Source organism: Phasianus colchicus, chromosome 8, assembly GCF_987193195.1.
Source record: "Phasianus colchicus chromosome 8, bPhaCol1.hap1.1, whole genome shotgun sequence".
NCBI classification, from domain to species: Eukaryota; Metazoa; Chordata; class Aves; order Galliformes; family Phasianidae; genus Phasianus; species Phasianus colchicus.
In genome coordinates, this window is record NC_143443.1 from 18,743,881 (window position 1) to 18,757,359 (window position 13,479).

The following is a 13,479-nucleotide window of genomic DNA, read 5'->3' on the forward strand; positions in this document are numbered from 1 at the left end:
TTGTAAGGACAGCTGCTTTACTGAGATATTCAGCCTCTGTCTGAGTCTAAGCTCAAATATCTGCTTTACATCCAGGAAAAGAAAACCATAACAAATCTAAACTCTACAAAATCATCTCATACCTCTCGTTCTTGTGCAGCACTCCGCTACATGACAGGCGCTGAGCTTCAAGCAGAAACCAGGCAGTGTCAGACAGCAGGAGCGGCAGAGAAAGAAAGTCCTGACTTCAGGCATCAGACACATTCTGAGCCCCAGCACTGGCAGCTTTCCATTCACCCAGCGCTCCAGAGTGGAGAGCAGCCGATCTGCCCTGGGAGATAATCGCAGCAGCACATCTGGTCTTAGCTCCACAACTCAGCATTAATTATGACTTGTGCAGAAAGCATTTGAAATATCCAATGAGATGCAGAGCTCCCCAGCTCGCTCGGCAAGGGGAAGGATCGAGCAGAAAGACAGGCAGGTAGGGTCTTGCCCACCCTCGAAGCTGCCGCCAATGTAAACAGCACCTAAGTATGGGTCACAAGTTTTAACAAAGGCATCCCCCATCGGCTCTGTAATATATTCATGGTCTAATTGCTTGTCAGATCTATTCTAGATAGCTGAAAAAAGCTGAGCAACAGTCACTGTCTGCATGCCACGCTCTGGATCCCTTCCTGATACAGGCAGCATTAGCTGTGCTACGGGCAGCCCAGAGCCCTGCTCTGGCCTTTGAGCTGCTCCCAAAGTATCAGAAGGACAAACCTAATGTTTAGCACTTATCCCCACTTCAGCACACTCTGGCAATACCTCCCAGCTCTTGAACTCAGTGGAAAGTTTGACATAGCATAGGACAAGCCACAGACTTTGACCTAGTGCAGTTTTTTGTGGGATGTTTTTTTAGTGTTTTTGTGTGCATGCAGCCCCTGCTTTAGCCCTTTATAGAGAATCCGCCTGTTGACAACAAATAGCACAGCTGGATAGGATAACCAGTAGGGGAAGAAACTAAAAGCTCTTTGCATGTCAGCCAACACCCAGGACTTACCTGTAGGGAAACATTCACACACTCAGCTCCTGCGCTCAGGGTAAGTGGCCAGTAGTCAAGAGCAATGCCTGCCTCATTGTGATCCATACAGTTACACTGACGGTGGCCCTTCATCCCCTCTACAAAATGTACACACATGACTGCAGATAGGCAGCAGTCACTCCTCAGAACCTTTGCACCAATCATCTGAAGAAATTTATGCATCTCCCTTTGGCATAAAAAAATATTAAAAAATTAAAATCCCTGTTTGCAGATGCTCATCTGCGTCAATAATTAAAATATCACATCTATGGCCACTCGAGAGACCACAACTCAATTTAACTTCCTGGCTCACCTCATGCTTAACTACACTGTGGCTCAGCTTAAATACATGTTAGAGAAGGCACTGACCCAGTGGCTGAATGCTGAGATTTCAGTCACTGAGATAGTGTCGAACCACAGCTCAGGAAACTTGATATCAGACTCTGTTTCTACATCCTCTGATTTGATCAAAAGCTCTCACTTTATGTAAAGGCAACACCAGGATCAAAAGCTCCAGTTCTTGAATAGCATAATAGTATGGCAATCATTAGGTATTCAAGGTTTACCTTAAATAGAAATGCATTTCAAAGATAGATACCAGATCCCCAGACAAAGCACTAGACAATTCTTGAAGTCCAGTAAAGGACATTTGGTAAGTGATGGAAATCCTTGAACAAAAGGTAGAAATGAGATCTTGGGTACACTTCACCCCTTTATTGTTCTCTCTTCACTTGTGGAGAACACTGAGGCTGCAGGTTATGGAAAGTCTTTTGAATGGCTGAGACACCACCAGGAATTCTGGCAATATTCCCTGGAATGATGCCTCAAAACATGTCACATCTGCTAATAACATTACAGAGCCAGGAACTCAACATTTGGAATGAGAGCTCAGGAGACAGCAAATGCAGACCTTCATTCTTCCATTCCCTTCTCCGTTTCTGTTTTCCATCTCTCAAATTACAAGAACAAAGAGGCATCCAGTGAAGTAGAAAGTGAGTTTAACATGGACACCACTGTAACCAACGTATAGTCAACATATGAAATTCACAGGTTCTCTGCAGCCAAGGACACAGCATGACTCAAAGCACAGTTAGACATTAGCATGTCTTGTAGGAGTACCCTGAGTTGTGTGAGAGATGGCAAAAACAGCGTAAACTGTTCTCCAAAGAAAGAGCAAATACTGCCCTGATGAGAGAAAAAGGCAAGATGCATACATGCTTGCTCATGTAAGCATCACAACTGAAGCAGGAAACAGCAGCTGTTTTGTTATTGTTCCCTGTGGATGGTTACTGCAGCTAGAAATGTTCTGTGAGAAGAAGCTGACACTGTGCTGTGTGGCTACCATTCCACAGTTATCATCTTCTTGCCTTATATGAAAAAATTCTCAATGCCTTTCAAAGCCTTCTGTCAAAAATCATGACTTTAACTACAGAATACAATGAGACTAGAATAAAAAAAAATTGTGTGTGTATATATATAACATATACACAGATGAATATATATGTATTTATATTTTGTCTTCCATGTTTTGAACTTTTGTGTTGCACTTGGATCCTGCTTTCTTTGTTATGTTTCCTAAAAATGAAACCCAAAATTCTCACGTACTCACTGGATTGCTGAAGCTGCAGAATTATACCCAGCACTGCAACAACAGCAATTATCAACTTGCCATCAAAACTGTAAGTGCCACCTGAGGATCTCATGGAGGGGGATGAAAGGATAGTCCAGAAAAGGACCTGGGAGAACTGGTAGATGGCAGACTGCCCCCTACGGTCCAGAAAGCCAACCATATCCTGGGCTGCACCAAAAGAAGTGTGGACAGCAGGGCTAGGAAGGTGATCCTGCCCCTCTGCTCTGCACTAGTGAGGCCTCACCTGGAATACTGCATCCAGATGTGGAGTCCTCAGCAAAGGACAGAAACAGACCTGTTGGAATGCATCCAGAGAAGGGCCACAGAAATGACCCAAGGGGTGGAACACCAATCCTAAGAGGACAGGCTGAGAGAGCTGGGGCTGTTCAGACTGGTGAAGAGAAGGCTCCAGGGAGACCTGAGGTCAGCCTTTCAGAAATATCTAAAAGGAGGCTGTAGAAAAGAAGGGGACATACTCTTTAGCAGGGCCTGTCATGACAGGACAAGGGGAAATGGTTCAAACTAAAAGAGAGGAGATTTAGACTGGATGTAAGGAAAATGGTTTTTCACACTAAGGGTAGTGAATCACTGGTGATTCTATGATCCTGCCTCTACATGTCACTACAAGCCATCAGACTGGCTGGGAAGTTCACTACAGCTCAGACAACTCTGAAAATCCAGGCATATCTCGGGGTTGGCATCTAACTCGGATCAAATTCAGTCTTGAATATGGTTGCAACAGACAGCAGTGGTGAACCTGCATGAACTCAGAAAAAAATCCTCCCCATCTCTGATTGTGAACAAACTTGCTGGCTTGTACAGCTCTAGCAAGTGCCTATGGGGCATGGCTAATTTTTAAACATTGGCTTACACATAGTGTTAGCTAGTATACAGGTATACTCAAGTGAATCTGTCTGAGGGAACTCAGATGTAGGAAATTATTTTGACCATTTACACAAAAAGGATGAATTATCCAAGTTAGAGCTGAAGTTCCTTAATTTTCAGGTTATTTGAGCCTTATACCAATTCACTCCTTAGCCCAGGCAAAGATGGGCACTGAGCACCTCACTGTACCTGCTGAAAGCTGGCAGTGAATCAGTTACAGGTGATCAGTCACAGGACTGAAGCCAGCAGAAAAACCTCCAATAGTACATCCCTTGTACAGTAAATTTTTGTTCTAGTTTTTTTCCCTCTCCAAAAACTTTGAGAAGGTCTGTCCATAAACAAAATGACTCCCCTGCTCTGGGCTGGGGTCTCAACCTTGACTGATAAAATGAAATCTGTAAAGAATAAATAGGCTTCTGTTTACTGACTGATAAGCCAGTCAACCCTGGTTGAAAGGTGAGCAAACAGCAGTGCTCATCCTCATCACACAACAAACTCGGCGTAACCTGTGCATGGTGTTCTCCCATCCCTTTAAAATATGTCAGGAAAGGAACTTACTGAGCTGCACTGTAAATTACCCCTGCAGTGGACTCTGCCCAGTTTATGCTCTAAACTGAGATTGTAACTGTTTGCTCACAGAGAAAAGATGATAAAAAGACCTAAACATCACTCAACCACAACATTCTCAATCCACAGCCAAACCCCTCTTGTTTATTGGTCTATCTATCTCTAAACAAAGGCAAGAAGGACTTGGAGAACTAAACATAAAGAGCAACAAAATATGCCTTTTAGCAAGCAGTGATCTCCAAAAACCTGCCCCAAGAAGCTTCTTTCTCCCACAGCATGAGAACATCATTTACAGAGCTTTTTATTTACCAACTCCTGCACACACCTGCCTACATTTAACAGATTGCTTCCATAGAGCTGTATGAAGCTGTCTGTAGAATGCATCTGGTATAACTTCCCTTCCAAATGTGCTGCTGCACATTGATCTCCCCCACTCTACAGAAGTTTTATAGAAATTCTGAATGCTGGTAAGTACAAAATACTTGTGACAGTTTAATTACTGTCACCAGAAAAGGACTAGAACTCCAGCTGTGGGTCCAAATGCAAGGATCGTGGAGGCTGCAACCTCACACTGGTCTCTGGTGAAGAATGAAATGAATCGCCCAGACTTCTGACCATTCTGGAACATGGCAAGGCCAGTGATCTAGACTCACCTCTGAAATTTGTAATAACAGACTCTTTTACCCATTCAGAAAAATTAGCAAGCTTATGCCTTCAAGCCTTTCCATATTTCAAACCTGAGAGACTGATATCCTAAGAACAATTGGTCACTGAGAAGCATCATATTGTTGCTTCTTCCAACTCAACCAATGATGAAAACTATTAGTTAATTTCCACGTTTACTTTTAGCTTTCACTATCCAACTAAAATTCTCAGCTAATATAAAACATAATGTACACCTTCACCACTCAAGAATAAGGTCATGTCTAAGCTCTAGTCACAGCTGAACTCAATCATCCCTAGTTGGGGAGGGGATAGCATTTAGCTCCAATTCATAAAATAGATAAAACATTATAGTAAACCTGCCAACTTTTCAGGAACAGTTCTGGCAGAGGACAAGGGTTTAATGTCACTTCCTTGAGCTGCAACTCAGAAGTTAGCAAGGGGAAACTGCAAGGTTGATTACTTTCTGATGGAGAAGAAAGGAGGAGCAACTGGCAAGGAAATGGGAAAAGAAACAGGGTGCATTCTTCATTCTCAGCTCTTAAATGGTTAAAATTGAAACTTTTAAGGAGAAAGTACCCTTCCCCTTCAGTAATCAAAGAGTCCCATAACATCCATCAAAGGAATAACACAGAGAAATTAAAATACTTGCCTGCAAGCTGAGAAACACCACAGGAACATGTTTGTCCCATTAATCATACACTGGAAGACGCACAGTGAGAATCACTGGTGTTTTAAGCCTGTCAGCTTTCAGACACAAAGCACGAATCTAATGCTTACACAGAAGCAACCTCACTGAGCAACTGGCAGTGCAGCAGGAGGTACTGGTCAGACCAGATGCTACAGACAGCAGCCACCACAACACAACAACTGCACAGCCACTTTGAGCTCTCCATGGCACTCGTTAGCCGAGGAGGACAACAGTCTGCTACTGAAGAGAAAGAAGGCACAAGCACCACCATATTTTATCAAAAGTAAAAACTGATACTTTCTGATTCTTAGCAATACGAGATATATATGAAGTTAACGACTACATCCAGACATTTTTGTTTGATAGCTCAGGCAGACTTACCTTCTATGGACTTGTATAATTCTATTTGGAACCCATTTATTACTTTTGTTTCCATATCTTGTGACAATGAGTTTCATAATTAATTCTGCACTGTATGAAATTTTTTTTTGTTTGTTTTAAACCTTCTGACTGTGCCCTTTTTAAATCCTCCATATTCCTATCAGAGGTAATCTTCTTTGTAAGAGGAATCTTCTCCAATATCCTTTTCAAAGGTTTTGGTTTTTCAGTTGTGTTTTGTTTGTTTTTGAGAGAGACAGAGAGAGAAAGAGGAGGCCTTAAATTTGGATATATTTTACATCTTATCAGTTATGCGACCACTGGAGTACAAGATCCTTTTAATACAAGTTCTACCGTGATTTGCAGGGAAGGATTACTTCTTTCAGCCTGCTGGCTGGCAACACGGTTCCTAATGCAGAACAAGATCCTGCCAGCTTTCACTGCCACAAGGGTGCATTGCTGGCTCATGTTCAACCTGTCATCCATCACCGTCCCAGGTGCTTCTCTGAAAAGTTGCTTTCCAGACAGTCAACCCAGAATGTGCTGGTGCCTGCAGTTATTCCTCCCTAGGTGCAGGTCTCTGTCGAAGCTCACGATGTTTCTTTTCACTCCTTTCTCCATCCTGTTGAGGTACCTCTGAATGATGGCAAAACCATCTGATGCATAAATTTTTCCTTTCAGAAACAATAAGTAAGCTTGCTGTGGGTGCACTCTGTCCCATCATCTAGGTCATTAATGAAGATATTAAACAGTACTGGTCCCAGCATCAAACCGTGGAGTGCACCACTAACAGTTTACTTGCCTGCAGGCTGGACTTAGGGCTGCTGATCACATTCCTTCATACACTGCAGTTCAGCCAGTTTCCAGTACATTTCACTGTCCATGTATCTACTGTATTATCCTTAAATGAGGATGTTACAGAAGACAAGTGTTAAAATCCTCGCTGAAGTCAAGATAAACAATATTCACTGCTTTCCCCTTATCCACCCAGCCAGACATTTCATCACGGAATATAACCAGGTTGGTCAAGCATGACTTCCCCTTCATAAATCCATCTTGACTATTCTCACTCACTTTTTTGATCTTAATATGTTTGGAAACAGTTTCTAGGTTTATTTGCTCCATTACCTTCCCAGCAACAGAAGTAAGGGTGACCAGCCTGTATTTCCCAGGTCCTCTTTGCCCTTACTGAAGATGGGAGTGGAACCTTCAACAACTGCATATTCTGTGTAAGATTACTACCATCAGCCAGCTTCCACAGCACTTTTGGATGCACCTCATTAGGTCTCACTGACTTGTGTACACCCATTTTCTTTAAGAGTTCCCTAACCTGAACACTTGCTGCTGAGGAGAGAACTTCCTTGTCCCACTGGTCTCAGGGACTGGGGACTGCTGAAGGCAAATCTTAGCAGTAAAACACGAGGTGAAGAAGGCATTGAGTACCTTAGCACCTTTTTCATCCTTTGTCACCAGGTCTCCCATCTCTTTCAGTAGTGCACCTACATTTTCCCTGGTCTTCACTCTACTGCTGATATAACTGAAGAAGCCTTTCTTGTTGACAGTCGCATCACTCATCAGATTCAAATCCGTGCAGACTTTATCTTCCTTAAGTCCATTCTTGCATGCTTAGAAAGCTTTTCTACGTTTTCCTTAGTTCACCTGTCACTTTTCCCACTCCTCCTATACTTCCTTTTTAAGCTTGAGCATTGTCAGGAGCTCCTTTTTAATCCACATAGGCCTCCTCCCACCTTTGCTTGATTTCCTGCACATCAGTTTGGACTGTTCTTGAGCTTGGAGGAGGAAATCCTTGAAAATCAAACAGCTCTCCTAGACCCCTGTTCTCTCCAGAACTCTATTCCATAGGACTCTTTCAAGTATATCTCTGAACAGTTAAAGCAACTACTCCCCTGAGTCCCAGGGTTGTGACTCTACTATCTACCTTGTCGAGCAATGCCTCCAGAGTGGCTCTCTTACAGATACTTGGTGTTACCTCAGGCAAATTATTTGACTGCTCAGTACTTCAAATTCCTCCTTGACAAAAAATGAGGACAGCAGCGTTGTTCTACCTCTGATGGAATACACTGGGCATAAAGAAGCAAGAAAAGCCCCAAATACATCTGATGATCAGGAAAAAAAAAAAAAAAAGGTGACTTGATCAGATCTCAGAGGAAGACCTTAAAACCTTAAAACTTTCTCTGTTGTGAGCAGTTCAGACAGACAGCAAGACCTGCTCCCAACTTCAGCTCTGCATCTGAGCATCTATATCCACAAGTGTAACTTCCTGTAATCTTCCTGGGGTAAAGCTAGCCAGCATCTCCTCACAGATTATTCATGCATCTCCTAGTCCTAGGCAGATAACTGAACTCATAACCCCTATCGTTTTTCTCTTTCTCTCCCCTCAGTTGGGCCCACCTCCTCCTATGAGACAACGCTGAAGAGCAAACACTGATAAGCTGAACCTGGCGCCAGCTGTCTCCATGCAGAGATAACAGCACATAGGCACAACAAACACCCAGTGCCACTCCCCACACACCTGTGGAAGCCTAAGCAGAGAAGCCTACCTTGCAACCCAGTGAGGGGTCTCTTTGAGGCCCAGGCAGGAATCCTCTAGTCTGCCACTCTAGGGGAGCCCTCTAAACAGACATGGAGCAGAAACTTGTTCTCAGTCTTCATACTGGGCAGACAGAAGAGCAGAAGATACCTCTTTGTTTCTCTGATATCTTAGCATCCTAAATCCACAAATACAATTCTGTGGTCATGATGGTGTTATTGGAAAATCCCCATCTAACATGTAGAAAAATTAAACCCCAAACTCACAAGACTTAGCATAATACCAGAGCTCCTAACGAACCTGGCATCCTTGTGGACATGCATCTCATAACAACATCAGATCCTTCAAAACAGTGACTTCTCTTTCATGCAGATTTTATCTCAAAGACATTTACTTATGTAAAAATAGGATACCTCATTAGGCCTATGTAGGACTACCCTTACTCTACTAATAATAACACTGAGATGGGTATTAAATTGAACCTTGGAAAATCCTCTTCTGGTTCTCAGCTCTCCTCAAACATAAGATATGGTTTGCATAAGGTCCTGATTGCCAGCAGAATCTTCCTCTGCACTATTCTGCTGGCAAAAGAAAGAATCCACATGTCAAGCTTTGTCCATATAGAGAAATTGGAATTAATGATAGCAGAGCAGCTTTCCCAGTGGACATTTCTGCACAGTCCATCGGTTAAAAAGCAATGTTTCTTCTCATATGCAAAAAAGGTCATGGAGTTCCTTCAGAATTATTATGCTTTCACCGGTAAAGCTCTCCTTGTTTGCCTAAGGGAAGCATATTCTCTCCAACTGTTTTACTCCCTTTCCATCACAAGGAACTGATGAAAGCTTAGGATAACAAGGAAGAGGAATTAGGATAAGGTAATCGAGAAAGAAAGGGGCTGGGACATGCATTTCTGGCAGAGGAGCAAGGAACTGCTCATGGCAAGAAACAGCAAGTAAACACACAAACACAGCACATGATTAACACAACTTAATTCTGTCCCCCTGTAACAGTGCTACACACACCTCATGGCTTTCAGCTCAGGACACTGAAAAACTCTGCTTTTGTACCACCAGGCCCAAATGCAGATTGAGACACATTATGTTTTAAATCAAAAATGAAGAAGACATGAAAAGTAAGAGGTGAATAGATGGCAAGGGACCTCCTTAAAGTAGCCATATTTCTTCTTCAGACCAGAGGTACAATCCCAGTGCTGATTTACAGAGTGAGGAAAGATCCCCTCTCCACCTTGCTACTCCCAGTATTTTCCATACATCCCATTTCAGAGGATGCTGGAAGGCTCACTCTCACCCAAGCCTGTGGACAGGCTATACTTCTAGTACTATGTCACAACTACAAGGCTTCCATATTAAAAAGCATCCAGAGAACAACATGACCGTAAGGCTCAGAGGGACTTTTCTAGATAAACTTTCAGTGGTGTAAACACAGAGCAAAATTTGTTCCTCTTGGAGGTAAGAAGGATCAGACGAAACAATTTTAAACACTGTCAGAACATGCTCCAAAATTCACTTGTATCCAGCCTCTGTAAAAACATTATTCCTGAAGACATAAACTCAAAACATACAGCTTACTCCCAATTCTCAACTCTGAATGGGATGGACTAGACTCAAGAATTCAGAAGCCTAAAACTTAGGGAAATGGTTCCAAATTATTTTCTCCATAAACAGGACAACTCTTCTTTAAAAGAGTTGGGAACTCTAGGATTTTATTTTAAGACTACATTTCAAATGCATTCCATATGGCTTTTAAGCCTGAACATGTCTTCTATTAATGATTTCAGATCCTCAGCAGCTTTGGAGTGTTTTCTGGTTTTTTTTTTTGTTTGTTTGTTTTGTTTTTTTTAAACTTTGCTGTTCACCTTTAAACATAGTTCATGTGTGCAGCTCAACACATAAGAAGATACCTTCAGCCTTTTTGATTTATATGTTTCTTCAATACATCACCAAAGATTAAAGTGGGGCTAAGCCTCTCATTTTATCTTGGCATAATTCATTTCTACACCATATCAGCCTTCTCCAGAGCTGGATATTTACATACTAATAATGAAGCCTGCATTATAATTCCTAACTCCCATTCCTTTAGCGTCATAGATTAAAAAGTGACGATAGATAAGACTTGGCTCTCAAATTAGCAGCGGTAGCAAAGCAGATTTAAATTATTCAATTAAAACAGAGACAGCTATGTTTACAGTTCTCCCACAATTGAGGTAGGCTGGGATTTCACTCACAGAGAAGTCGACCTGCTCTGATTCTGACAAAGGAGGGATAGTCTTGATCATTTAGAAACAATGATTTGGATGTTTTAACTATCTCCCAGTTATTGGCATTCTTATAAGAGAGACTGAGGATGCAGTTCCATGGTTTGTTTAAGCCAATTGAAGCATGGGCTGTAGCCAGAATGAACAAGCATGTCCTTCTCCACCCCACCACCCTCACTGTGATAGAACTGCTGCTATTCCTGCCTGCACAGCTGGGCGAAGAAGCCAATCCACCTCAAAACTAATTCACTCCTACTTCTTTTTTTTTTTTTTTCCTCCCAGGTCATTTCCCCCTGCACAGCATAACCACTAGTATCAGCAAAACCAAATGTGGTGGCAACACAGTTGCAAGGTGGGAGAAGCCCACTGCAGGTAGTGCACAGCCAGTTCAGAGGAGTGCTGAAACCACAGAATAAGAATCTGCTCACGTAGCATTGACTGCAGAGTATAACAGACATAACAAAGCTAGATTTAGGCTGCTGAATTTGAGTAGCAAAGCAAAGAGCTAAGGCCAGTCTGATCAGCCATTTTCTTTTATCCAGAGATAAAAACTCTATACACAATTTCAGTTCTTTCCAACTATGCTTCACTTCTACAGGGCAGCTTAGGCCAGCTGGATCTTCTTAGCAGCCTTACTTCAGCCAAATTCAATTGCACTGATCACTTTTTTACTCTAGATTCAGGAATTAGTAATTTAATTTCAGCAAAGCTAATTGTATTACTTAACTCTTATCTAGCACTTTACAATCTTAAATATCTTCATCCTTTAACTTCTTAAAAGAGGCTGATGTCACTATTTACACATGATATCACTATCTGCATGAATGCCCATCAGTAGCCACTTCAAAGTGTTGCTACCACCAACAGTGAACCCAGCAGAAAATATCTGTGAACACTTGTTCTGTACCACACTGTTAAAACGTCCATCTAATCTTACAACTTGAGAATTTGAAGACTGCAGTACAGTATCAATATTTTTGTTCATTTTAAATACAGGGACTGTCAACTATGGTACACTTTACAGGTGCTCTCTCAACTTGACCCTGTTCTTTTTCCCCCACAGTCAAGCCAGTGGAAGCTCAGTCTTGTCAACGAGGCTCAGACCAAATAAAGAGTTTTGCAGCCTCTGTCTGCGAGGAGGTTAAAGATGGGCATCTGCCCTTGAGGTGGAAACCAGAGATAACTGGACATACTCTTTTACATCCACAAGAATAAGAGAGATCCGCAGAGTAGTTATCAGCTTTAAGAAACTGGGCACTGACAATAGAGATGTTTCTGTTATTACCACCATTTCTGACTGTGAGTAATACAGTGTGGATGTGACCTTCGCTTCCATTCCCTTCCATCCCCTGGCAAAAAAGCCTAACCCAATCTCTGTGCTGTAAAACAGTTTAGACAATCAAGAGATTATCTAGGCATCTCAGTGATTTTACAGTGTTACACATATCCTAGTATCACAAGAATATGTTTTACCTTGAGGCAAATGTTTTAATTTATGTGCATGTGAGCTATTTGCAATACCTCCACCAAAAGGAGCCCATATAACCCGTCGGATGGCTTTCACCCAATCTTCCATTTCATTCTGGGAATTAGCCATGAGCAGGAAAGCTTCATGATTTACAGGCATCTTTTCCCGGTCTCCTGCACCAGCTGAAAGATAAAACATAAACTTATTTTAGCTTCTAGCTCACATGAGAACAATTAATGTTTAAAACTACTAAAATTCTGGGTCAAAATTATCAAATAATTATTTTAATTGAGCAGTTTAACACACATTTCCTACTCATATGCTGCAGCACTCACAAAGCAGGTTGATAAGAATTCAAAGCTGAAGTAAAAAATGTGCATTTCCAGCGTAAGAACTTGGAGATATTGTGCCTGCTGCCCCAGCAGTAAACAAAGGGAGACCATAGGCTGTAGGACCCTCCAGAAGGAGCTCGAAATTAATTTCATATATCTATGCTGAGGTGCTGAGATATCCAGAAGGAGAGGTCAAGAGAATCCTAGGACAATTCAATGTTTGAGATACTGAAGTTGCAAAACCATCTGCTTCCTCAAGTCCCTGAAAATGTATGGTCTTGGTATAGAAAGAGACACATTCTGGTTTTGGATCCAAACCAGCTGCAATGTTTTAGAAGAGGAAGTAGGACTTGGGAACACAAATCTAATTCTCCAGCTTGAAATAAGAACCTTGGGAGCTATTAACATTGGCATGCGATATCACAGAAAGTACTGACCAAAATACTAGCTGCACTCAAGCTGTTTCTTGCAACAGTCATTTGAGGATGTTCTAAGATTTAAAACACTTACACTTTTTTTTTTTTTTTTTTTTTTTTTTCTGAGTACTTACTTCAGCCAGTTTAAACCTTCCCCTCATCTCTCGTTTTACATCCCAGAGCTGGATACAACCAAATGAGGCCATACAAACACCTAAGAGTTTCATTAGAGAAGCCTGTGTATAAAGAAGATGCTGATCTTGTCCAATGCAGCAGCTGCATCACCAATGGCCTGGAGCTTAACCATCACTATGGAAACTGCCTTTGGCTTTGCCACAGAGATATCGCAGCTGCTGTACCGTTGCCACGTCCAACTTACCCAGCTTCCAGTACCTTGCAGCAAGCTGGAGCCGCTAGTCTGCATGAGCAGCCAAAGCTGCCTGTCTATGGGATCCAGAGATAAGAGCAGTACACAGTGGTTTCTGCACAACAGACTTATATGTGTGGCTCATAAATTCTCACTAATCTGGGAGAAGGAGCAAGCTGGAAACTGCCTGCAAGCCATGGAATTGCTTTTTCTC

At 42.1% G+C, this 13,479-nt stretch overlaps 1 protein-coding gene across 9 annotated transcripts in view; it reads right to left on the reverse strand.

Moving 5' to 3' along the window:
• The window catches only part of ARHGAP22 (Rho GTPase activating protein 22), a 148,968-nt gene that overhangs the window by 27,193 nt on the left and 108,296 nt on the right, over positions 1 to 13,479 (reverse strand). For 6 of the 9 annotated variants that reach the window (XM_090145172.1, XM_031607680.2, XM_090145170.1 and 3 more), the window contains one exon: positions 12,156 to 12,332. In XM_090145172.1, the coding sequence (XP_090001298.1) occupies positions 12,156 to 12,332 (177 nt within the window). Of the gene's footprint in view, positions 1 to 122; positions 3,797 to 12,155; positions 12,333 to 13,479 lie in introns of those variants that run through there. The other 3 variants (XM_090145171.1, XM_090145173.1, XM_090145175.1) reach the window with 2 other exon arrangements.